At 39.1% G+C, this 24,730-nt stretch overlaps 1 protein-coding gene across 5 annotated transcripts in view; it reads right to left on the bottom strand.

The window, feature by feature from the left end:
* Nucleotides 1-452: 452 nt before the first annotated feature.
* CD200R1 (CD200 receptor 1) overlaps nt 453-24,730 on the bottom strand; it is a 49,918-nt gene continuing 25,640 nt past the window's right edge. For 2 of the 5 annotated variants that reach the window (XM_048944931.1, XM_048944954.1), the window contains 4 exons: nt 5,857-6,105; nt 5,020-5,119; nt 4,225-4,276; nt 453-2,006 (listed from right to left, as the gene is read on the bottom strand). In XM_048944931.1, coding sequence (XP_048800888.1) covers nt 1,884-2,006; nt 4,225-4,276; nt 5,020-5,119; nt 5,857-6,105 — 524 coding nt within the window. In that variant the 3' untranslated portion in view covers nt 453-1,883. Of the gene's footprint in view, nt 2,007-4,224; nt 4,277-5,019; nt 5,120-5,856; nt 6,106-6,843; nt 7,153-20,734; nt 23,427-24,730 lie in introns of those variants that run through there. The other 3 variants (XM_048944948.1, XM_048944955.1, XM_048944939.1) reach the window with 3 other exon arrangements.

The raw sequence follows: 24,730 nt of genomic DNA, 5'->3' as shown, positions 1-24,730 counted from the left end.
GTGTAATGGACCTGTAAAGAATCTTAAAACCCTGCAGCTGGACAGCAGATTAGCAGGTTCTGTACTTGGATAGATTTAATATATTGCATATAAACTGGCAAGAATCTACCTTGAAAAACAGCTGCCCCACAGAATGAACCCCATTTTATGGACACTGAACAACATAAATGACTTTCCAGTCAGTAGGAAAAAATCTGAGAAGTGGTGGTTGTTTGCAATGCAAAGAAAGGTCACTCAGACAGCATTACACCTATTTAAAGAGGGAAATTTTAGAGGACCATGACTGACTGGTTCTCTCCTTTGGGAAGACACTGGAAATTAGAGTTTATTTAGACCTTCATGTCTGTAGCTGATTTATATTTCAGTATGCTAAATTCATTTTGCATCTTTGATCCATCACATTTCAAAATGACAATGAAATGGAGAAAAGCAATACTTGCATACATATGAACACTTGGACAAAAGCAGCTGTTTCACAGCTCATAGAGTGAAAATCAATAATCACATCAGTTTACATGAGTAATGCATTCAAAGAACTTCAGTCAATGTAGAAGTCTGTTTTCTAAGCATAGCCCTCAAGAGACTACCTCAAAAGAGAACTCTAGCAACATGTGAGAAAGAGAATTCTGTGATCTAAAGGAAAAATCCTGTTCTTCTCATCCTACCATCAGGCCAGCTACTCATTCTGTCTTTTCAAATACTGAAAGAAAAGGCAGTAAACAGAAATTTACAAATGGATCTCTTTACTGTTACTGTAAACCAGTTTATACATTAGTTAGTAAGACATCAGTCAAAAAATCTTGAGAGCTGCTAGTTTAGATATATATGTATATATATTACTTATTCTGAAAATATGTTTTGGGAAGATGAGAATAAATCACCTTAACATGAGACACTTTAAAATATACAAGCTAATTTACATACAACAAAGGGGACTTGCAGTTACATTAAAAAAAATAATAATGAAAGAGCTAGACATACGAGTAAAATATCTCCAGTTGTACTTAAAATAAATATCACAATCATCAGGAGCTTTGTCCTTTTAGTACATTATTGCACAGTTATAGATAATATATTTGAACTTTTCATTGCGAAATACTTGAAGTTAATTTCTGTTAAAAAATAGCTTACCAGATTTGAGTAATGTAATTCTTTTACAGTACTTTAATGCCAATACATTTAAGAAGACCCCATCTCCAGATAATCTTATAGAAAAGTAATCAAAGCAATAATCTGACTAACCAAATGAACAGGTTTAGTGGAAATACTGAGCATAAACCTAACAAGTTAAATCAGCATGCTAGTGATGTCTCTTTTTTTAGTGAATGAACTTGTACATTCATGACTCATTTCCATTTTCAGAGCAGAGAGATTGAAGGTCTTCCCTACTGATACCTTTTGCTAGGCAAAATGTTCTGTGATGATCAAAGCCATTATGTTAGTCATTTGTCAATTAGGAAAAAGTGGCTGCTAACTGAAGGGTGTTTGACTTAAACACTCTCCGCATCTCCCAAATGTATGCAACATAGTGTCAAGAGTATCGAAGTAATGCCTAGAAGTGACCAACAAAACTAGAATGTCCAATGCAAGAACAGCAAAGGGAAAACCGATCATAGCGTATTTTTTCCAGGAAAAACTATGTCTTGATGTCAGTGAGATTTTCCCTAGGAAAAAAAGGACATCTCTTTCCTTTACCAATGAGGAAGGCAAAAAAGAGGGAAAAAAAAAAGAACTATGCAGACTCATTGATTAACATATATCTTTAAAGAGACCTAGTGAGCTATGTCGCCTCCCACTTTGGCAAAATGCTTTGAGAAATTTCTTTCTGTGACTTGTCTTAGTAATAGAAATCGTCTCTCCCCTTTCCAGTGTTGCTGAATCACTCATGTTGCTGGTAACTGTCCTTGTGGAAGATTCTGTCTCAATGTCAGATCAGATACTGAGTTGTAAATTGCATTTTCCTTCTGCACATAAGTAGTATAAGGTTCCACCTCCACTGTGTCATCCTAGTAAAACAAAACCAAAAATTGTGAATACAGAAAGTAGTTTATTTTGACAAGTCACTGCAAGCTTTTCATCTGGAATGAAGAAAGTATGAAGTTCGACAAGGCCAAATGCAAGCTCCTGCACCGGGGTCAGGGCAATTCCAAGCACAGACACAGGCTGAGTGGAGAATGGCTTGAGAGCAACCCTGAGGAGAAGGGTTTGGGGATGTTTGTTGATGAAAGACTCAACATGAGCCAGCAGTGTGCACTTGCAGCCCAGAAGGCCAAATTGTATCATAGAATCATAGAATGGCTTGGGTTGGAAGGGACCCCCAGGTTCATCAAGTTCCTACCCCCTACCCCAGGCAGGGCCACCAACCTCCAGATCTGGTTCTAGACCAGGCTGCCCAGGGCCCACCTAACCTGACCTTGAACACCTCCAGGGATGAGCATCCACAGTCTCTCTGGGCGCCTGCTCCAGCACATCATCACTCTCTCTGTAAAGAACTTCCCCAGCTTCCAATCTAAATCTTCCCTCCTTGAGCTTAAAATCATTCCCCCTTGTCCTGTCACTGTCTACTCAAGTAAATGTTGATTCTCCTCCTTTTTATGATCACCTTTTAAATACTGAGAAGCTGCAGTGAGGTCTCATAGAATCATAAAATCATAGAATGGACTGGGTTGAAAAGGATTTCAAAGATCATCTAGTTTCAACCCCCTGCCACAGGCAGGATTGCCAACCACTAGACCAGACTGCCTCTAGGCTCTCAGCAGCCTTCTCTTCACAAGGCTGAACAAGCCCAGTTCCCTCCCATCTCACCTATCTTTATAGGATAGGTGCTTTAGCCCTCTAGTCACCTTAGTGGTCCTCTTCTGGACCCTCTCCAACGGCTCCACATCTTTCCTGTACTGGAGGCCCCAGACCATAACACAGTACTCCAGATGGGGTGTCATGAAGGCAGGATATCCTGGGTTGCATCAACAGAAGCGTGACCTGCAGGTCGAGGGAGGTGATTCTGCCTTTCTGCTCTGCTCTCATGAGACCCCACCTGGAGTCATATGCCCAGTTCTGGGCTCCCCAACACAAGAAGGACATCAAGCTTTTGGAGACGGTTGAGAGGTGGGCCATGAAGATGATCAGAGGGCTTGAGAACCTCCCCTAATGAGGAGAGGCTGAGAGAGCTGGGGCTCATCAGCATGGAGAAGGGAGAACTCCGGATAGACCATAAAGTGGCCTTCCAGTACCTGAAGGGGGCATGCAGGAAAACTGTAGAGGGATGTTTTATATGGGTTTTTAGTGACATAACAAGGATAAATGGCTTTAAACTGGAAGAGGATAGATTTAGAGTAGATGTTAAGAAGAAATTCTTTACTGTGAGGGTTGTGAGATACTGGAACAAGTTGCTTAGGTAGGGTGGACACCCCTCACCTTGGAGGTGTTGAAGGCCAGGCTGGATGGGGCTTTGGGCAACCTCGTCTAGTGGGAGGTGTTCCTGCCTATAGCAGGGGGTTGGAACTAGATGATCTTGAAGGGCCCTTCCAACCCAACCTGTTCTATGATTCTGGGATAACTTTGTAGGGTCTACACTAATGAAAGTGTGCCAACACGAAGACTGGTATATAACTGATTATTTTACATTTATGAAACTGTGTCTGTTAGCAACAATTAAGAGGCAGGGCAGCAGAAGATAAAGAACAAAAATAGCTAGAATTGGCTAAGTCATTTCAGAAATCTAAGCTGAAGTACTTTAAAAATGTGAGAATTTGAGCCTTGAATCTACTGTAGGTACAGGGAGAAGCACAATATATATGTCTCACAGTTTCTGTGCATGCTTTCCTGTGTTTGTCTTGTTGTTTAATCATTTTATTTACAATCTTTCTTAGTATTCCCCAATCCACAAAATTGCCCCCCTTTCTGGGTATTGTTAGTACAACAGCTGTGACCAGTGTATCTCATATGGCCGGGAAGATGCTGTGGGACTCGCTCCTTACAATAATAAAAGATGGCAGTTATTGAGTTTTTGCTGTTGAAACATGCTGCTAATATTTGCTCCAAGACAGAATTATGGTGGTGACAATACTGAGATACAGCTACATTCAAAAGTATATGACATAATATTGCCAACTGAAAAAAAATAATAATAATAAAAAAAACAAAAATCTTATGGTTTCTCTTACTTCACCATGTTTTCAGGGCTATTAGAAAATCCCTGATTTAGTGATGGCCTAATCTCCTTACCTGCAAGGGATATGTAGGAACAATATCAGGAGGTTTGGTTTTGCGACAGAATCTGTGAAAAAGAAAATAAGCATTAAAACAAATGTCATCCTCTGGAAGGATGCACAATTTGTCCTTAGTGAATTTGTACTGAACTAATTATTCATCTCTGGGAGAAAGTTGGAACAAAATCCAGTTTAGGAATAGGAGACAGAGAGAATTTATCAGGAGTGTTCAGTCAAGTGCTAATTAGCCTTTATCTGCACAAATTATTTTTATATTCTTTTTCCATGGGACTGCTTTCTTCTCCACTCCAAATCCTAAAGGGTGTAGAATTCAGCTTCACCCAGAGATCTTGTTCAAAATACGTATAAAACCTGCTGCCCCATCAGTTGATATGGCAGGATAGCACTGATGAATCCTCTGGCACTTGATAAAGCTTAGTGGAAGAGAAATTAATCCTCCGATCTGAACAAGAGAGACACTGACAGGCTCTCACAGTACCTGAAGACTGGATTTACTCTGCCAGTCTCCTGACAGAATGAAGTTTCCATTCACTGCAGCACGCAGTATAATGAGTATTGCTTGCCAACATCTAACCATCTATGTTTGACTCAGTGGCATTATTCAGTGAAGATATGTGCAATGCACAATTACTGCAGTAGAAAGTCAAAATATTTGATATAGTTAATTCACCCATAGTGGTTACCATGAGCAGCACAGCGAGACAGAATCATTTGACTTCAAGATACAAACAGTATTTAAAGCTTTCTGCTAACACCAGATGAGTTTTCCTTAGCCCCATCTTGTACATACCTGTAACCATGGAGCTTTAAACAGTAAATGACAGCCGCAAAAATGATGATGATCAGGAAACTGAGAACGATGGCTATGCACAGGATAAGATATCTGTGTGCTAAATGCAATGAGTTAGTCTTAGTTATGTCTTCTTCTCTGTTTCTTTAATATTTCAGTGTAAGTTTAAAGCTGCTTTAATATATACATTTTCAGCATGCTTGTAAAATATAATCCTCTTTGGCAAAAAGGAAAGTCATTAATGAAAGCTATCTGAGAAATGAAAACATGGTTTGTGTCAGAAACAAAAGCAGATGGCCCAAATTCCACAGTGGACAACTCATGACATTTATGCACTAAGTTGTGGATGATCCTCTCACAAGGACTCTGCATATCTCCATATTGCAATTCACATGTAGTTATCCAATTAAAGAAAAAAAAATTCAAACCAAAATGCAGAAACCAATCTTACTGTGTCAGATATTCACAACTCAAAATGATTTGTTTGTTTCTGCTAGATATATGGTAGTTGGGTCTCTTTCTCTCTCTTACCATGATCCGAACAGGAGATCATTTGCATTTTAACAATAAGAGCATGTCTACTCTGATGCTGCTTCCTACAGCTTTCCAAATACCCAAATAACACTAATGCATCAATGTACTTCCGTCTTAGGGAAGAAACCACTTGGAAATAGTGTCTGGAATGCAAACAAACTGTCAAAGTTTATGAGCAAAAGTGGTATGGGATGGCACTCATCTATATAGAATTTGATTGTAGGTTTCTTTAGCTGTAGAGCAAGAATGTGAAGAGAGGGTTAAATGGGACTTTGAACACTGAGCACACAAAGGGAAGCTTACGTGAGGAGCAGTCTATGGACTTGGTCTCGTTCAGAGTTGTGTGGGACACGATGCAGGTAGCATTCTTCCCATCGCTGCTACGTGCTGCAAACCTGCTGAGAACTGTCACTGTCCCGTTACTGTGACTGTCTGCTCTGGGTGTGGAGTTGCTCTGTGGGACCCACGAGATCTCAGCAGCCGGCTTCTCTGTCTCTGCCTCGCACACAGGGTTCCCGTGGTCATCGCAGTACAGAGCCATTCTCGGGTAAACTGCAGAGTACCAGGAAGGGGGGAGATGCATGTGGGTTGCTGCATTGGGATAGGAGGTTTTATCGACTATCCAAAGGGATCATAGTGAGAAGAGGGGAATTGGAAGTGCCATCTCAGCACAGCAATGTGTTCCAAAGCCACAAGAGACAAACATAGTATATCTTTTTTTCATTCTAGACAATTCTTTTACATTCAAGTGAGTTACTATAGCCACGTGCCCTGAGAGGAGGTGTTCCTGGACACTGGGGGTAGGGAATACCCCAGAATACAGGGCTGAATTTGTCTTTTGTCCCAAGAGACATCAAAGTCATAGCTTAAGATGGATTGGAATGCCAACTGAGGAGGAAATTATGCTGTTCTTCCTATCTGAGTACTAACATAATGTGTTTGATAGAATATCTTGGTACTCATAGTTGTTTATCTTATATGCTTTAGAAAAATTAATGTATTACTGAGTTACTACAAAATAGCATGTTACCCATGCAAAATCCTTCTGTGTCTTGAAAATTGCTTCACACCTGTTACTTGTAACTCTATAGGAAGAAGAAAGAAGAATTTTGGCAAATAAGAAAAGGGAACAAACAGTTACTCTACATGAAATGCGTGACCCTTTCTAGCCATGAGAAAGCTCCTCTTCTTACCCTAAACTTCCTCCCATGCACAAGGAGAGGAGCTTTGTTTTCCCAGGCCTGGACACGGTCCTCTGGAGAACAGGGAAATGAGGAAGGAGACCCTTACCTAGCACAGTCAGGTGATACAGGCCATGGAAATTCCCATCTGCATTTACCACTTCGCAGGTGTAATTTCCCTCATCAGCCATTTCTACTTGCTGTATCTCAAGTGCATGATCCCAGTCTGGTCTGGATCTCCAGTTTATTCTGTCACTGCAGTTGATTTTTTCTGTCTTGTTACTATCAATCAGGTATGACAAGGTGCATTGACGTCCAGTCTTGGGGCTTGTTTTCCATGTTACCATAGTTATATTTGTTTCGTTACGGCAGGTCATCACAGTGCTGTGACCCAGGTGTGCTGACACTCTGTTAATTCCTGGAGGAGACAAGGAAAGAGAAAGAGGTATGAAAAGGTGTCCAAGGATGTTACATATGGCCTTGGAGTTCTTGTCTGTGCTTCACAGGGAAATGTCAGTAATATTACATTCTGGAGTGAGGCCCTGCCTTTGCTTATCCATAAAGTTGTCATCTGCTGTGGACTGTGGAGCCAGTGGGCTATTACAGTCTGCTCTATCAACATGTTTCCCACTGGGACTTATCTTATTCGATGAGAGAGATACTGCAAGCAGAGCATGCTCCAGCACATTGATTTTATCAGATCAATATCTTATTCATATGTATTCAACTCTTTGTTCATTGCTTAAACATTTGTTGGTAGATTCATTCAGTTGTTTCCTGCCTCTTATGTCTCTGTTCTTTCTATCAGAATCTCTGTATAGTTGCCACTTTTCCAGGTTTGTAACCTACTTTGTCTTTGCTTATGTCACTTGGATCTGATTCTCTACTGGCAGTCTTTTCTGAGAAAGCCATTGATTTCAACTGTCTTGATAGGTAGCAGGGATGCAAACTGATCTCATTTTCCTGTACTGGAGGAAGAGATATCCCTTTTTCCTAAGGTATTGTCTACTGTCATGAGAAGTGCAGGAAATATATTTATCTTTTTTCCTTAATTGAATACATTTTTAATCCTCTTATTGGACATCTAAAAAATGTGAGATTATCTTACAGTTCTCCTGCTTGTTCCATCATGGAACCACTACAAGAATTCAACGAATATTAAAAGAATATTTTTAATATGGCTGAGTTGCTACAGTTAGCATCGTGGATTTGCTGACAATAATATAAGAGGCAAAGAAAGCTTATTCTCAGTCTTCAAGATTTGTACAGTATTTAGATCCAGTCCAGGATATTTCTTAGTTCTTTTTCTCTCTTTATGCCATCTTAAAATGAGTTACTCTACAGGTAGTGCAGCATCATAAAATGACCTAAAACACAGCATGTCAGACAAATACAAAATGGATGTATAAGAGCAATGATGCCTTTGTGGGGGGTCATGGTTATATCTATTGGATCTCTTCTGATTCAGACAAGATTAGTAACTCTTTAGGCCTACTATTCCAGAATGCAATGCTGATATCTTCTTACAAAGGAAATTAATTTTGTCTGATCTAGGTGGGAATTAAGTACTTTGCTCTTTGAAACTGCTCTTGGAATATGGCTTGTATCTGTGGGTAAATACAGGGATTATCGATCTTCATGACGGCCATGATCCAGCTATGTTTTCACAGCTTTGTTTATGCTAAAATATTGAACTTCAGTAGGACATCCCTAACACTAAGAACTGAAGAATATGGAACTTAATAAATAAATAAATATTATGCTTTAATAATAAGTAAGTAAGTAAGTAAAGTAGTTTTGTTTCTTATATAGCCTCAAATTGCAGCAAGGGAGGTTCAGATTGGAAGTCAGAAAAAATGATCTCCACATTTTCACTGTTCTTGTTTTTAGCAAGTTTTGCAGGTTGGGACATTAAAAATAAAAATAAAAAATAATTTTAAAAAGAGGTTTCTTTTTTTTAAAGTTGATGGGTTGTTGTTTTTTTTTTGTTTTTTGTTTTTTTGTTTTTTTAAACAAAATTTGCCAGGGGTGGGAGGACAAAGCTTGAGAAACAGACAAGCTGAACAGGTATTTGCCACACACACAAAAACTAGTGATTCAGAAGATAGGTGGTTTTATATGCACCTCTCACCAGTGTCCTTTTCCCCCATTTTGTAAAAATATGCCTGAACACTTCAGGGCTATTATCACCTTTTATTTGACCATCTGGTCATGACTTTTCTTTGAAACTGTTATTACAAAGGAAGTAAGCAACTTTTATATCTGCATTCATGCAAAATAAATCCAGCACTGTGGCAAAGACCTTGATTGTATCTGTCAGACATGATTGCAGCACAGATAGCAATGGGGAAGCTTTGTGCAAGAGAGAAGTCTAATGTCTCAGAGGTGTCTTTATTTTCTGAGTCTTTGTGGACATGGTCATTCACACTGTGTGTACACAGTGCTCATACGTGCTTTCATGCTGTGACGGGCAGCAGTCCACATAAGGCATATGTAAGTCCTACCCATCTTTGCTCCATGCATGCAGCTACAAAGGTGTAAAATGTGCCCAGTACCTCTATCCCTCTTGCTTATGAGGCTAAGATCGCAGAGGATCTTTATTCAGCTGGTATAGCAACTTGTGTTGACTCTAATATTGTGTCTTGTTCTTGTGTTCTGTTTCACATTTGCATAGAAACATTCTCTTTGTTTTTTGTTTGATTTTCTTTCTATGACACTGACTTCTTTTGGGCTTTAAGTGATGACTTTTGGATGGAGTCATGTACAATGACTTTTGTCTTTGTCTTTGTCTTTTCATGATCCATGAGCTGTGTGCTTAAATAACCTAAATGTTTGTATGGAAAAACCCTGGACGTGACCTCTCTGGAAGTTATCGCTTTGGCCATTGGAAGGGCGACAGCCAGGCCACTGTGATGGCTCCTCTGTATTATGTAGACAAGTAAGATTTTCTTATGCAAGACAAGTAGCTGCACAGTCAGGATTGCCTTCAATATTTTTTTAAATTATATTTTTATTTTTTCCTATGTGTCCATGAATTGCCTTTTCCACAAGTTGTCAGGGCTGAATCATTTTTGAAATGTTAGATCTTTTTATACTGACCAGCCTTATAACTGCTCATATGCCTATGTCTTCAGCTGACACATCCAAGGGGTCAGGTTTCTAATCTTTCACTGTTTCCTTGACAGTTACAGTGCTGTGAAGCCACTCAAAATGATGTCATATTTGGGACAGTTCTGTTTTATTTCAACTATCCACACTGGGATATTTTCCTTAATAAGTTAATATGTGATGGGTGTTGTTCACAGTAAACATTTATGTAGACAAACACTCGGAGGTGAAAGAAAGATTATCTGTCATTCTTTCAGATTAGTTCCTTACGTGTTATGACATTCATAGCACACTTCCTCTGTGAGGTGCTTTTGAGATTGAGAGAAGGCAAAATCCCAAGGCATAGGTAGCAAAATGGCATGAACAACTGCGAAGGGGATGGGACTTTTACATTTTTTGGTCCTGTTGAAGGAGAAACCAAATAACCCAAAAAATCAGCAGTGTATCTATATGTATAAATAAACTCTTGAAGAATTAGGTGAAGTGCTGATGGAACACAAAGGAAGAGCCCAAAGCTGCACTGGAGGAGGCTCAGACTGGACTTTAGGAAAAAATTTCTTTACTACGAGAGTGGCCCAACACTGAAAGAAGCTTTCTTGTGAGGTGGTTGATGCCCATATTTGTCAGCATTCAAGGAACATTTGGGTAGTGAACTCAGTGACGTGCTTTAACTTTTGGTTAGCCATGAAGTTGGACTGGATGATCTCTGAAGGTCTCTTCCAACTGTACTACACTATTCTATTCTAAATGCAAAGAGTTAGAAGACCTAATTTGTGCTTGATTATTCAGACCTATGCCAAAGTCTTCCCCAGACTGGACCTTTCTGTGTTTCTTGTTCCCTTGCTTAGTGCTGGAATTCTGTGACCTCTGCCAACAAAACATGAAGGCCAGTTCCTGAACATGTACCACAATGTAAGAAATGGTCCTAATGAAAACCACCTTTAAGTTTTTAGTCAGATCATTACTATTAGTTTGTTTGAGAAATCAACAGATAAAGTGCTAATTATTCACAGTTTTCTGATACATAAATTATACACCAGCCCTACAAATGCTTGTTGTCTTAATTCAGTTATTTAGCATTCTTTGATACATTGTTACACTGAAGGTGTTTTAAATGATGAGGTTTTTTTTCTGCTAAATGTCATTTCAAGAAAATGTGAGGTGCATGTTTTAAAACCAGAAAAGGAACTGAAAAAAAGCCTTTTCTGTCAGGATGGCTTCTGCATGTGAGCTCTATGAATGCCTCTGAAAACTGGAGAACAAAGTGTTTCCTCTGCCAGCTTAACAAGGCCAAGTGCCTCAGAACTCTGAGTCATGTCATCAGTATAGATGACCTCATCTAAAAATGACTAAGCAAACCTCTGCATTCAAACAGACTATATGTTGGAGCTGAGGTGGTTGGGGTTTTGTTTGGATAATGTTTGCAATGTGTACCAGAAAAGACAATCTTGTGCGTGCATAATGGTGTACACTTTCATGTACATCCTATAGGAATATCAGTTTAATGGTCTTTCAACTATGCATTTCCCAGGTGACCTATTGTGTTGGGTAGTTTCCCAAAATGAGTTTGCATACTTCAAGACTGGAAAGAAAAAGGGAACAGAAGTAATGCTTTCTGTTACGCCTTTCTGTCATAGTCACCTCAGAATTAGTCAGGTACCATTCTTTAGAAATGATAAGTCTCATGAGTCAGCTTAAAATCTGTTAGGTCATATGTAAGTACAATTTTAGGTTTATGACAAATCTGTAGAAAGGTTCTGATTTCCCCTATAACTTGTTTAATACAGCAAATGTTTTTTTCTCCAGATGATAGTTTAATTACTAAAAAATATATTTGCTTGTCCTATTCTTACATGCATCTGCCTACTAAAATATAAATATCATAATGTTAAACTACTTTCACCTTAGTGTCCTCTTTCATTACTAGAGTATATGTAAGTGGCATTTACATAAACATAAATTGTATGCATTCTTTCTTGCTTTTCTTCTTTTGTCTAGTATGTTGCTAGAATCATAACCTTTAGACTTCCTGTACTGAAGAAGGATGTGTGTGCCAAAAATGGTTAAAGGTTTGGTTGACTTCTATTTCTATATTGACTGACAACCTCTTCTTGAAGCAGAGTAAGGAAGATGCTTTTTCCTCTGTAGAATAGAAACATATTACTAGGTTTTATCATATCTCATGACCCTGTTAGTATTCTCCTAAAGCTAGCTAAAACTCTGGCTGTCTGTTGTTGAGTTGAAAGAGAAAGGGAGAAAATGGTGAAGGAGAAAGGCATAACTGCAGGCCTATGCAATATGAATACCTAGCCACAAAACTAGCGTGGCCAGGTTCTGCTAGTCCTTTGCTTATTAGCTCTGCTTGTCAGCCACATGGAGGTACAGTGCTACTGTATGTTTAATACTTGATGAGAACTTACAAAACAAGAGCTTACAAAGGACAATGTCATACATTTTCTTAACAGTTTCTGATAAAAACAGGATTTGCCTTTCCTTCTGTTTTAAGCTAAGACATAGTCTAAATCCTGTTTTTATCAATGAGATATTGAGATTTCCTATTCATAACCACAAAATTAGCTTTATTTAAATACAGACTAAAATATGCATACGCTCCACAATTAGTCTGCTAATAGTTATGGCACGTATGTCCTACCCACAGCCTGGCCATCCACTGCCCAGCCCATCCCACCCTGTGGCCTCCCCTTGTCCCCACATCATCATGGCAATGACTCTGCCCCACTAAGCAGCCCAGCCCTGACTGTGCAACCATCATTCACAGCAACCACACAGCACTGTGCAAGCAGCACCGTCTGGGCTGGAAGCAGGACATAGGGCACAGTGCAGTGCTGACTCAAGAGATGGCAAATAACGTTACCCGTTTTGGTACATTGATTGAGCACAGTCCTGTGATCAGTGAAGAATATGCAGACATGCTTTCCATTTTGATGAAGGTATTTGGGACAATGTTCCAAGATTACAAAAAAATCCATTTTTTATGCTTGCAACTCCACTTTCAGTTGACATAAATACATTTGTCTGTGAAATTTCAAATGGAGTGTATAGAGTTGTAATCAAGTATTCAAGTCAAAATTTTGATCATGCCTCTTTCCCAGACCTTTATAAGCCCTCTCTTACCAGAGAAAAACAACCATCACTTCACAACCACATCTTATTTGTGTCATCACTTTTTGGCAGTACATATATTTGTGAGCAACTATTTTCAAGGATGAAACAATAGGACAGTAAAATTCCATCAAAAATCTGACAAACATCTTGAGAAGTCAGTAAGAATTTCTGCTGCTGCTATTGAACCAGACTGATACATCAGTTTCAACACACACACAGAAAAAGATCAAATATCCCACTAATTTTATGTGGGGCTTTTTTTGTTCTTTTTAATGTTTTAATAAAAAATATAAAAAATAAAATAATTTTTGTTACTTATATACATTAACAATACTATATATTCTATATGCAGCCCTAGACAGTTCCTCTTCACTTAGTGCAGCCTGGACAAGCCAAAAATTTGAACATCCATGAGCTATGGGATCAAACAGCACAAAAGCAGTTCTTGAATGAAAATTATCCTCTTCCCTGTCCTGTTCTTTCTGGTCAGCCACAGCTTTACTTTAGTGTGTAGGTATTGAAGGGATCTCCTGTTAATCAAGGGCTGCAGTTGGTCAAGCCATACCTTTTCTTTACAGTGAGCATTCCAAAAGCCTTCTGTCTCTAAAAATGTTCCTTGTTAAAATATAAACCAAGGAAGTGCTAACTTTTCAGGTACCTTATAGTTGTTGGCTGTACTCATCAACGAAATGCTCTCTGTGCCTCATACAAAATGACTTCTTTCCCCTAGTCCTCTTTTCTATTCCACCAGCTTTCAGTGACTTGTCAGGCTGCATGGATTTCACATAATTTCTTCTTGTCTTCTTTTTCCATCACTTCTATGTCTTCCTGTAGATTTGTTCCAACCAAATCCTTTGCAAGGTTCTGTCTCCCAGTCTGTTTTCTATAGCCTGCCCGAGCCTGCACTCTTGGGTATGAGCTGAGCAGCTCAGGAGGAGAACACAAATCCCCCTCTCTACAGGAACTTAATTAAACATAAAGGATGCATACCTTCTCTGTGGGCAAACTAAACAAAATTATTCCACTTTAAAAGAGGAAAGGTTCAATGCTGTAGGTATTAAAATTCAGACTGATCACTGTACCGTTGTTTCCTGGAATGGTGCTTTCATACTGTAAAATGGCAGTCAGTTGCTGAAGTTTTCTCTGTGATAGCTGATTGGTTTAAGACCTGAAGTGTCAGGGCACATATGCCATACACATCAGCTTTTAGCTATTTGAATGATGGCTTGGAATCAAGCCAGTACATTGCACTGATGCTTCTCAAAAGGTGAAATCCCATGCTATAACTGAGCTGAGCTGGACTGATAGCTTACTCCAACTGAAAAAGTGAATAACCAGTTTAGCAAAGGCCTCTCTCTCTGTGGGTCTGCAGAGAAAAAGAAAATTGAAGAGGTGTGAGCTGTCACGCTTGTCTCCTTGCAGTGATAATGAAGAATGATAATTAAACGTCAGCCCTGCTAATGATTTCATTCTATTCAAGAGAGACTATACAAAGGATCACATATCTATACATTTATTGTAAATAACTTCTCATTTTCAGTCTCATTCACAAATGAGTGAACTCTGGAAAATGGCAATCATTTTTTTCTGTTTGTTGGAAGGTGCAGAGCCTTGGAGAATGTGTTGTCAATCATTCCAATGTAGAAAAAAGGCAAGTGAGATTCAGGGAGTTCTGTACAGCTCTAAGCTGAACTACCAAAATTCGGTTATTGAAACAAATCCCATTTGTGGGATTTCACGAAGATTTCACTTTGGAGCCTCCTCTGACAGGTTACGAGGTTGGAGTTGGGGTTGAAGACCAGACTCAAGTCCTCCAATTTGACTCCAGACAGTTCACCTTATTAAAATTCAAATAACATTTTGTCATCCTTTCAATGTCTCCCATTGACTCTTGCATAGATTTTAAGCAATATTTGAGAAAGTTCATGAGCTCTATTCCAGTGTATCGAGTGTACATTGCAATGCACTGACTAATTAAGGGTAACAGAACACTGGCACAGGCTGCCCAGAGAGGTTGTGGGTCTCCTTCTCTGGAGACGTTCAAAACCCACCTGGACGCAGTCCTGTGTGACCTGATCTAGGTGCTCCTGCTCCAGCAGGGAGATTGGACTAGATGATCTTTTGAGGTCCCTTCCAATCCCTGACATTCTGTGATTCTGTGAAATTCCAATTTAAAAATGGACATATCCTCACTTGGGAAAAAAACACACTCAAAGGAGGAGTTGGTATTTGTGTTTCAGAAACGTAGTGGTTACTGTTGTCACGCTAAGATTATTGTAATTGAAAAAGACTGGGGAAACAAATTGTCTTGTTTTTTAACATGGTTAAACATAGCCTGTTTGACAGCTCTGGTGGATAACTAGTTACGCCAGTTCTTTTGCAGTATCACTTAGTCATTTCTCTTGTTTCTACTTCACACAGTAGAAGGAGAAATAAATATTTTAAAAACAGGAAAATTTGAATGTGAAACCACTAAAATTTTCAGAGGAATCACTGCAGAATCAAAGACAGCTTGAAAACACTTCCGATTCCTTTCAAGTAGGAAAAATTTCCAGCCTCTTATTCTTTGCAGCAGGTAAAACCTTTTCTTACCCTCAGAATGACTCAAGTTTCATGACAGCCTCTGCATAAATCCAGGTGCTAAAGAGTTTTTTACACTGTAAGGAGATTTCTTATCGCCATCCCTGGCAGTGTTCAAGAGGCACCTGGATGAGGAGCTACGAGAGATGGTTTAGTGCTTGTGGTACTGATAGGAATGGGAGGGTGGTTGGACTGGATGATCTTGCAGGTCGTTTCCAACCTTGTGATTCTGTGATTCTGTGTGATTCTGTGATACTTTAATTTTTCAGGCACAATCCTGTTTGTGTATTTGTATCTTCATTTCTTGCTGTCACTATCTGCAACGTGTTTTGGAGCATCCCACCTCCCACCTTTTCCCCCTCCCTGTGATAATGACACGTTAAATTTAGATACATAAAGAACTGAAACAGTGATAAACCACAGTTAAATGACTAACTGTATCTTGGAATGAATACGTTATATTAGTCATAGCAAGTTATGATCAAAAAGGCAGTACCAGACACTTGGAAGAGGCCAAGTACAATAGGTTGAGCTCTGCATCTATTTTCCCTTTCTCCCATCACAGGGTGCCTGTGAACACTTAGAAAGTCTTGTCTGGAATGAAGTGAAAGATAAACAAATGGAAGGTCTTTGTACTAGGATATAATTTGCTAAATTACTGTCAGAACTTTCTATATGGCAGCTTCATGACTTTGTCAATGTATCCAGAATGACACAGGACAGACAGAGTGCAGACTGAAAACCTGCCCTGCATTCTGGGTAAGCAGTTAGTAGTTTGAATGCTGTAAGTCTCGCAGTAGAAATACATGAACCAGTTGGCTTGAACTGATGTGAATTCACATCAGAACTTCAGCTACAATCACAGCTTTTTCAGTGTCAACACATCCATAGATAGGCAGTACTTGACACAATAAAAGACTGAAGTCTTTATTGTTGAGTTCCTTCAAACCCTCTTTTATCCATCCTTTTTCATTATTCCTTGAAAGTATCCTTTTCCCATTTCATTCTATTTAAGCCTTTTTCCTGTCTACAGAAATTTCATTTTTATGCCCAAACTGTTCTTTTGTTCTTGCAGCACATTTCTACCACAATTCCTGTGTCAGTTGCAGCATGTATCTCTTTCCTGCTGTCTTACCAAATTTAGTGGCAAATTTAAAACAGACAGAAAGTTATGCTGTTTCAATGTGAACTATGCTTTTATAGTATGAATTGTCTGCAGCATGGCTGGATTTTTTTTAGATTGCAAACTTTAATATCAGGGAGTGATTGTGTATCTTGCAGAAAGACAAGTACACAGACAACTTAATAAAGAACAAAAGGTTTCAGTTTTCACATTCCAGACAGAATATAACTTTGCAGTTGCCAAATTTTGGTTCTTAAAGTCCCTGTCATTTCCTCACGCTCTTTAGCTTTCTTCAGCATCCTTTCAAACAGTCCTTCAAGACAACTGGTTTTGTAGGCAAAAGGAAGATGTTAAATCTCTCCTCACTGGAAAAGAGGTTTGATACACTGTCCTCTCAAAAATCCTAAATTGAGCTGATGAGAAGGGGAACAGTTGGAGGGATGTGTGATGGATAAAGAATTGTTTCCAGGAGAGAAAGCAAAAGATAGTGTTGAAAGGAAGTGTCACACTGAAGGTAGCTTGCTAATAATGTTTTTCAGCAGGCAAGTTTTTTACTAATTCTGTGTAGCATTTCTAATAATTGCATTGGTATTTGTATCTGGAGTTTGTGAGGAAATTTGTTGAAAGCAGAAAGTATATAGTATTATAGAAACACCTCAAAAGAATAACCGGGTAATATTCATGATGGAATAGTAGATATGCACTAAAATCTGTCATCTCAAAATGTAATAACAATTTTAAAAGTGCAACAAATATAGGCTGGAAATTGGAATAGAGTGTCTTGCCTCAATCTGGATTAAAAGCAGCCTTTCAACGTGTTTAGGATTCTTTTCCATTCTCTTTTTTTGGTGCTCAAATTGTTTGTTTCACGATGCAGTGCCTGTAAAAAAGGGCAATTTGGTGCAGTGACTTAGGGATCTTTTCTGAGGCTGTTTCTACTCTTATGTAAAAGAGCTATGTCTCAATATCAACATGCCTCTGTAGAAAAAAAGGATCAGTATGCCTCTTTAATGGAGGAGCTGGCGTTGAAGTGATGTGTTGGCATCATCCAGCCTGTAGAATTAGCACCTTAGCCCAAATCTTCCATCATCAATAAATCTTCACTGAACTTAAGCTGTCATGTTCGTTACAACTGTGGTTACTATCTTTAAACTTGCTATAGCAACTTGTGTATGCAGATTCAATAGATCTTTATCTTTGCAGAATGTGAGCTGGAAAGGATAAGAGGAAAAGAGGTTTTACACTGGAAGCCAAAGTGATTTGGGTATTATTTCTTTCATAATGGATACCCTTTGAAATAAACTGTGAATGCCTTCTGAACTCTTCTTACTACAGAAACAGAGTGTTTGATATTCTATTCTGCATGCTGACCTTGACTTTCTACTCTCTTCCTCATCAGGAGAAGAATACAAAAAGTTTTACCACTTATGCTTAAGAGGAATTTTCCTGTTATTCCAAACAAAAATAGAGCATTGACAGCAAGTGATGGGTTGTATGCCCTGCCCTTTTTTCTTTTTTCTTTGTTTGCAAAGAGCAGATAAGGAGCTGCTATGAAAACAGGCTTACAGCTTCATTTTTATATGGTTAAAATCTCAGTCATACCTTGCTTAGTAATCAGCTTCAGCTTTTCTTTTCTAGCATTTTCTTACTTGGGAAAAAATAAAGCAGCATAAGAAGAATCTCTATGCTTTATTTTTTTGAATGGTTGTACCACTGTGTATAAAATATATTACCAGTGAGTTTTAAATAGCCTGTACATCTGTAGGTTCATTATCAAAACAGATATACTTGTAGTGATGGAATATGTGGTCAACTTGCAAAACTGAACTTCTCTATTTCTGTAGTTATGAAGCTAGACACCTTCAAATGCTGTGTTTGGAGCATAGCAAAGTAAATTGTTATGTCACATGAACATGCTTTGAAGATTGTGCTAGGGCAATTTGGATACCTTGTGAGAATTTTTTTTTTTGCTAAATTTAGTAGTACAGAGTTCTGTTTTAAGCATCTTGGTAAGAAAAATTTGCTACGGTGGTTCAGGTTTTTATTGTAAAAGAAGTCAAAGTGATTCCAGCACATAGAAACAAGGGAACAGCAGAGCAATCATGAAACAGAGACAAATGAAAATTTACCAGAATACTTTTTTAGCCTATGATTTTATTTCCGGAGCAGTAAAGTAGAATAGGAAGCAACAAGGAAAGGGAACACACCAAGTCGGTGCAAGTAACAAGGCAATAAAACACCATCATATTAGCAAAGAGAATTAAATGGTTTTGTTAAAGAAAGAAGCTAAGTGAAAGCTAAAAGCAGTTGCATTCAAGAATTTGTGTAGTTGACCTTGTACTCTAGACAGGTTGGTCTGACATTCTATTTCAATTTTATTCACCTCATACACTCTAATTCCAGCACCAGTGCAATTGGTTTCACTTCTTTGCTAATGTTAGAACTGAACTAACCATAGAGAATCACATCTCATTCCTGAGAATGGACTTACTGCAGCTTCCTCTGAAGCATTAGGTCATATCTATTGTCACATGGTAGTACTGGAGGTGTAGGACTTGTATAAGTCAACACTGTTTGTGTTACTCCAATAAAGAGTTTAGTTGTGTGAATCTCTCATAGAAAAACTTGCCCTCCCTTATCCTTTTCCTTTGGAGTATGTATGCATACAGCCACTCAAGGTGCCCTGTTTGTTCTTTTAAACCAGGAAAAGTCTTCAAAGTTTGCCAGCAAGATTTTAATTCTGAATCACTTCCCCTGCTTCTGCAATGAGGGTTCTCAAGAAGAGTCATACAGATCGTGCACCAGCAGCTTTAGCAGCATATTATTGTTCAGCCCCATTTGGGTGCAGATTTAAACATAACAGTCATGGAGTGACTTTGCTGAGCTGCCTTTTTTCTTATTTGTAGAAACTGACCAAAGCCACATAAGGCAGCATGCTAAGGAAATGTTAAGTAAAGTACAAATGCAGATAAGGTCTGGTTATGCACAACAATTTTTGCATGACATTATTTCACTTGGAGTATCTTGCTTCAGTCTTCAGAAAGGGAGCACAATTCCCTCTGAGCTTCACACAGCATTCCAATTCTCTGGATAGAGTACACACACCAGATTATCTTAATACTTTTGGTCTGGGATCTCTAAGTGAAAAATATTGTCACTACAACTTGCTTAGCACTGTCACACTAATATTGAAGTGCCCAGCTCTCTCAGAACTGTAGATTGTCTCTGATGCTATCATAACCTGTATTCATGACCTTAGGACAGTTCTTCAGCATTCTTCTGAGAGAATTTCATTTCTGATAGCTGTTTTGTTTATGTTTTGCCTGCAGTGTGCCTACTGTGTGCCACAGAATTAAATAGTTTGTGAAGTATTTTGAGTTTTTCCAAGTAGTGGCACTGAGGTTAGCATTTCAGATCCCTTGTTTGATCTACCAAATGCATTACTGAGTGGTGTTCCCTCACTGCCAGCAATGACTGCATCTACTCTGCTTAAAAATATCTTCAAGGAGCTACTCTTGCTTTCTAGCCAAGTGAATAAAATAACTCATTACCATGCAGCTTCATTCTACCTGTCCATAAGAGTAATGGGCACATGTATATTACATGTTATTCAGAGATGTCTCCAGCTGACAGTTTAGGTTTCTGAAACTGCTGCTCAAATTCCTAATTCACTGGCCGAATCTTAGGACTACTCTTTGCTGTCTGGAAGAGAGCAAACTGCATATGCAAATAAACACTATCTGGAAGACATTAACTTCTATAGCTAGAACATATTAAACTTAAGTTGATGACAAAGAAAGGGTTAGTTCACCGTGTTTGGCCCCAAAGCCCTACACATGCTTGATTGCAGTTATTCCTATTAGCCTTAGAGAAAAATTCCAGAAGCTGATCCCTACTGTCAGCTCACCAGTGATCTTCCACCACTTCTCAGAAAGATGCAAGAGATCCCTGCCATATTTCACTGTGCCTACCACCTCTCCTCAGCAGAAATCCTTATGAGAAGAAAATACCTGCACACATTTCCCTTTTTTCCACCTCGCTTTCAGAGACCAGTTCGACTCACCCTCTGTTCTTCTGAGCCTGATGATAGTGAGCAGCATGAAGACACACACAGCCTTTCCAGCAATCTCCATATCAGCCCCTGCTTTCATGTCTCAGGCAGCTCCGTCACTCCATTGCTCTTGCTGGCAGCTTAGCTGTGGTCATGGAGACTGTTGTTTGCCCATGCATCCTCAGCAGCCAGTGCTGGTGTTTTCCCTCTCCCTACTCCTCTCCTGACTGCCTGACTCCTCAATGCTGGAGAGGTTCCTCCTTCTGACTTTTCTGAGCACTAGGCTTCCTGTGCTGAGTGCCTAGACGAACGCTGAGGAAACATACTAAGCAGCTCTGCCTTCCGTTCATTGGCTCTCCTCAAGAGGCTGATGAGCAAAGATAAACCCTGCAGCGGATCTCAGATGGGGTAAAAATGGAGGAGATTATTCAAGCCTGAGTTTAATATCAAAAAGAAAACCTTTGTCTTGGGGAGCTAGTAAGAAAATTTTTTGTCCTCTTTATCACCTCTACTACCACTAGTGTAAACGTCTGGCACTTCTGTCACACTGCATTATAGAAAATTCCTCCTCCTGTCTTAAGGATTTCCCCCTTTCTGTTAGAACAACAAGGCTTTCAAGATACCGGGAAGAGAAACTGAGTGAGAAGAAAGAAATACTATTTTACATACTTTCCAACAGAAATTGTACCAATTGAAGCTTACCCATATCTTTCAATGAAAACTGTTTGGTATTTTTTCAGAATAATATTTTTTCTTTTGATAACATTGTTCCTGTTTCTTCACCTCCTCACTGATTTAGTCATTTCAGATTCAGAGCTTCTTTTTTTTTCCTTAAGCCACAGCACTTCCCTGGCACCTGCAGGACAGCAGTAGAGAGGATTTCAGCTGCCAAAAATTACAAGTCAGAGTAATTATCATTGAGGACAGAGACAAAAACAGCGAAGACAAAAAACAGATCAAAGTCAGCAGAAAACTGAGGTTTTCAGGAACTAAGACTGCACAGCACTTTTGGACATCAACGTCTTTTGTGAATAAGTAAAAAAAACCAGAAAACAAAAAACCAAACCAAACCAAAAAGATAATGATCACATAAAGAAATTCAGTCGAGGCAGAAATTTGTTTTTCTTGCTCCTAGAGTCTTACTATTGACTAGAAGTTTGTTTGGCAAGGAGTTCTATAGATTTTTCCCACTTGATTTTTAAATTCAGTTTAACATTCTGATATTTCTCTGCACTATTCTGAGGTTTTCACTATGCTGAGCTTTTCATTATTCATAATAACACCCTGGTTTATTTTTTGACTGTTCAACACTGATCTGGAAATGTGACTAAATAACACATAACTCTACTCTAGACAAGGGTTTGGAGAAGAAGAGGAGTCATTTATTTAAGTCAAGATTAAGATAAAAGGTGGGAGAAGGAATTAGGCAGCATGCAAACAGTACGAGGCCTTAGATGTGAAATAAACAGTGATCAAACTTGATGAAAGGCCAAGTGAAACTGAAGTGGTGTAAATGTGGAAGCCAGACTGGGCTCTGAACAACCTCATCTAGCTGTAGATGGACATCTGTTCATTGCAGGAAAGTTGGACTATATGACCTTTAAAGGTCCCTTCCAACTCAAACAGTGTTATGATTCTATATTTGGCAAACTGGACGATTGCTGCTTGAAGAGAAATACTTGAAGAATGAAAGATGTACTGGGTTAGATGAGATTTTAGAAGAGAGTATACTTATTAATAATGAAAGTCCTAGTTTAAATGATCACAGTTAAAGATTTCTGCCATTCCAACAGGAATTCCTTTGGAACCAGAAATTAGCTGAGTTCTTTTGCTAGGCAGGTATTGTTTAAGATGCCATTAGAAAGCCCTGTGAACAACTTCCTGCTTCAAGCCTGGGTGTTCAGGAACAAGTGGGGCCTCGTAGGCGAAGGTAGAACAGAAATCTGAGGATGACAGAGGCTGGAAACTAAAGTCACAGGGCCTTTTTTTACCCTTGTGAAAATACCACTGCAGGCAACAGAATATAAGATGTGAAATGGCCATGTCTACAGTGAGATGTTATTGAAAACATCATTCTACGACAGGAAGTGATGGATTCTGAATTTCTTCTTCCTGTCCTCTCAGTTACAGATTGGAAGCCAGGATTCCATGACAGAGGAATCAATCCCAAAAAAGGCCAGAGTGGGACAGAGGATGACCTAGATGGAAAATAATGCATGGAAGTGGGGGAGAGGTATCAGGGATTGCTGGCTGCATTGGTTTGGAAATATCGTTGTATTTGATGAAAAGGAGAAGAAAGAGAGGGACAAACTGACTGTAATAGCTGAGGCTGAAGTCTTAGTCGTAAAGACACTTACAGTGAATGCACATTTCTACACAGCAGCAGAGGCTCATTTGTTTAAGGTGCCATGAGGAGCCACTGCAGTCTTCCTTAAGTCTGAGCATTCCCTGTCTTCTGTGTGTAAACCATAAAGACTTGGCCTTTGCCTGTGGTTTTCAGTGTGGGTTATTGCAGAACCATTTTATGTTAATTATCATAATGTTATCAGATATTATTTGACAAAGGCACTGTCTGTGATCTGCTCTGTTTGAAGTGGTTTTACTCAGCCTTGAAGTCCTTGCTGACAGCAGATTCCACACCAATCATTTGTTCAATAAGAAATGGAGATGTGTAAGGCTGGATTATGACTATCAAGATACAGACAGAAATGGAATTTTTTCAGGAATTTCATTCCCCGTGCTGATATGAATATCAATGTGCTGAAACCACAGCTGCTATAAACTGGTATGCTGGCCTGCATCTTCTTGTGGATCTTCCATGTTTTTCTCCACATGAGAATTGTCCCTGTTGTATCTCCTTCTGTGTCAGCTGAGGACCCTAAATCTTGCAACCATACACGTAGCACAAGGCTGCTCATATTTGCGAAAATCCAATTATCTCTAACTTCAGAGTGGTTCTGGAAAAGTGTTGTGGTTCTCTGTGCTACTGAGAGAGTTGTCTTACAGATTAAGTACACATTCTGGCAACAAAATGCAATGGTCTTGTCTGGGAATTTGGCAAGTAAGTGGAATCAAAGCTAGAATATGTTATGTAGCAGCCTTACCCAATGTATAAGGCATCAAAAACACTTCAATTCTTTCAAAGATAGCAGTATATGTCGCTTTTGTCACTGAATTTCCTGCCTTTGATGACCTGTCTTAGAGCCTAGAACTTGTTACATTTATAATGAAGGAAAAATAATTTCTCATGTTTTATTTGCATCCTCCAGAACAAAATACATTAATTTTGAATATAAGGGTGTGTGAAAAAGCAAGCATAAATATTGGATAGTCTCACTTCTTGTATGGGCAGATGCAAAACTTCTATATCCACCTTGCAAATGCACTTTACTCCGTATGTCTGTTCCTCCTAGTATTCTGGTTTAGAACTTAAACAGAGTTTGTCCAGTCTATCTGGAGTGTGATTGACAGGCTCCCACAAAATATGATCATCTGAATGCTTGCCATTGCAAGCTTTGTCATTTTAGCATACGGTGCACCATTTCCTAGCCCACCACAAGGCGAGTCAATGGCACTATAGCTGGCTGTGGAGATAAAATTTATAAATTTTGGGGCAGTAAAGTGACATGGTATGCTTATAAAGTCGCTTCCTGGTTGTTCTGTGGTTGAGTGTTGTTTATTCCTGGAAACACCCACACACCTGAAAGTCCTGCTGAGAATATGGTTTCTTTTACACAACACCTACTGAAGCATAGGTGTACCTGAGATGAAGCCCACATTCCCAGAGTCCTTCTCCCTTCAGGGAAGCTTGCATTGAATAGCAAGACTGAAATTACAAGGCCTGACTCCGAGTTCAGAACTATTGTTCCCACTTTACACACACGCAGGTAAATAGAATTCTACCCATGGTTTCAAAGTATTTCTAGGAGTGCTGTATGGGGAGCTAAGTACGCTAACCACTTCCCTGCAGCCTAGTCTGAAATTCTGTTTCCTGTGTCTCCTTGGATT

The sequence above is a fragment of the Lagopus muta genome, chromosome 1 (genome assembly GCF_023343835.1).
Source record: "Lagopus muta isolate bLagMut1 chromosome 1, bLagMut1 primary, whole genome shotgun sequence".
NCBI lineage: Eukaryota > Metazoa > Chordata > Aves > Galliformes > Phasianidae > Lagopus > Lagopus muta.
Note: the sequence above shows the minus strand (reverse complement) of the source record. Positions and strands in the feature narration are given on the sequence as shown.